The sequence below is a fragment of the Pinus tabuliformis genome, chromosome J (assembly GCF_031772625.1).
Source record: "Pinus tabuliformis cultivar Carrire ecotype Pingquan chromosome J, CPIR1, whole genome shotgun sequence".
Classification (NCBI taxonomy): Eukaryota; Viridiplantae; Streptophyta; class Pinopsida; order Pinales; family Pinaceae; genus Pinus; species Pinus tabuliformis.
The window spans coordinates 1,197,176,505-1,197,178,474 of record NC_142295.1 but is presented as its reverse complement, the minus strand read 5'-3'; the positions used below and the strand labels follow the sequence as shown (position 1 = coordinate 1,197,178,474).

The 1,970-nt window shown below is 38.3% G+C and overlaps 1 protein-coding gene across 1 annotated transcript; it reads left to right on the top strand.

Annotated features, from left to right (window-relative positions):
- The first annotated feature begins 677 nt into the window (after nucleotides 1-677).
- On the top strand, nucleotides 678-1,970 carry LOC149231410 (carbon catabolite repressor protein 4 homolog 1-like). The gene has a single exon (XM_089381629.1). It carries the CDS (start codon nucleotides 678-680, stop codon nucleotides 1,968-1,970), a length of 1,293 nt encoding a protein of 430 aa, XP_089237755.1.

Genomic DNA, 1,970 nt, shown 5'->3' with positions numbered 1-1,970 from the left:
ATTTAGAAAAAAAAAGAAGTAAACATACTCTAATTTTGTAGAAAAATAAATGGCAAACAGTAAACCTACCTTATTTACAGAAAATAATAGAAAGTAGATGTACATTTTTCGAAAAAAAAAAGTAAAGAATAACAAATAACCCTATTCTAATTGTAGGAGAGGAAAAGAAACAAGTAAAGCTAGTTTAATTGCATGAACATTTCCGTAAACTTGAACAAAATAGAGTTTATTCCATATACATTTAGTTGCCAAAATACGAGTAAGATTGCCAACTTCGTTTCAAAAATATGTTTTTTTTTTTAATATTTCAGTCTTTCCGAAATTATCCAAATGCCGACGTTTTAACCAAGCTCGAAGTTCAATAGTTTTTTTTGGTTTAACATACAACATATTTAAGCTATATATACAAAAAGCTTATGGAGCACTAATCCATCTCTTCTGTTTATTGAGGAGCGGGTAAAATCACGGATCCATATCTTCCATTTATAGAGCAGAGCATCGATCTTAACCCAAAAAAGAAAATTTGACTGGTACGGCTTATTAAAAAGTTGAGTTCACAAGAAGTCAAAGTCGTAAGGCTAAGAAAGCTCGTTTGAAAGTGGTAACAACGCTAAAGCTGGTAGAACATAGGAGGAGAAGTTGTTGGTATCGAAGGGGAATTACAGTTACTGGCAAAAATGAAATTGAAAAGGGTTTCCATAGAACCTATTGTTGATATAACGCTGAGTGTAAAAGATGTGGTAGACGGTCATTTCAGGGATGACGACGAGGATTTAAGGAGGCAGAGATGGTATTGCGTCCATAGTGTTGGTGAATGCATTTCTCCAAACAACACTCATACGTTGTTGTCTGCCTCCGAGTCTTATAAACCCAACACGCAGGACGTAGGCAAGGTATTACTTCTAGAAGTTGAAGGAAAGGGGTTTTTCGTTACTGAGCCAGTTATTCCATTTCCCCACCCCGTTCCTAGGCGAATGATTCAACTTTACAACGACAGGTATGATAGAAGTTTGAGGGGTCCATCATTCAGAGTTGTGACATACAACATTCTGGCGGACGTGTATGCTACTTCAGAGCAGTTCCCCAACTGTCCTCCATTCGCGCTCAGATGGGAAAATCGCAGACAAAACTTGTTGAAGGAAATATTAGAGTGCGACCCTGACATCATTTGCCTCCAGGAGGTACAACAGAACCATTTTTCTGATTTTTTCCATCCAGAATTGGCCAAATTAGGATATGAAGGGATGTTTAAGCGAAAGCAGAGAGAAGGCAACATTCCAACTGTTGATGGTTGTGCAACGTTTTATAAACTGAATCAATTTGACTTGATAACTTTGTGTTGGATTAATTTGAGATATAAAGACAACATTGCCCTGCATGTCATCCTTTCCATAAAAGAAACTAGTGAACGTCTGTGCATAACCAATACCCACATCCATGCAAATAATGAAAACAGTGATGTAAAGCTATGGCAGGTCTACTACTTGCTCAAAGATTTGGAGAAGTTTGTCCACGATATTCCTGTTGTACTATGTGGGGACTTCAATTCTTTGTCCGGAAGCGCTCCCCACTCACTTCTTACCAAAGGCTATGTGGATCCCTTACATGAAGAAATTTCGGATTATGATCCATCCATTAAACTCATGTTTCGTCATAGAATACCTTTAGCAAGTGCTTATTTTAAGTATTCCCGATGCAATCTTCCCCTACAAGACGCGTTGAAGAAAATGGATGGTAAAACGGGGGAGCCGCGTTTCACTACCTTCATTGAGAATAGCCGAGGGAAATTTCAGGGAACGTTAGATTACATTTTCTACCATGCCACGAAGTTGAAGTTGGTGTCGTTACTGGAGTTAATTGACGAGGAGGACGTGAAGTACCGTGCACTTCCTTCGGTTAATCATTCTTCCAATCATATCCCAATTGCAGCCGAGTTTAGTTATATCTCCACATCGAAACCAGCAGCATAA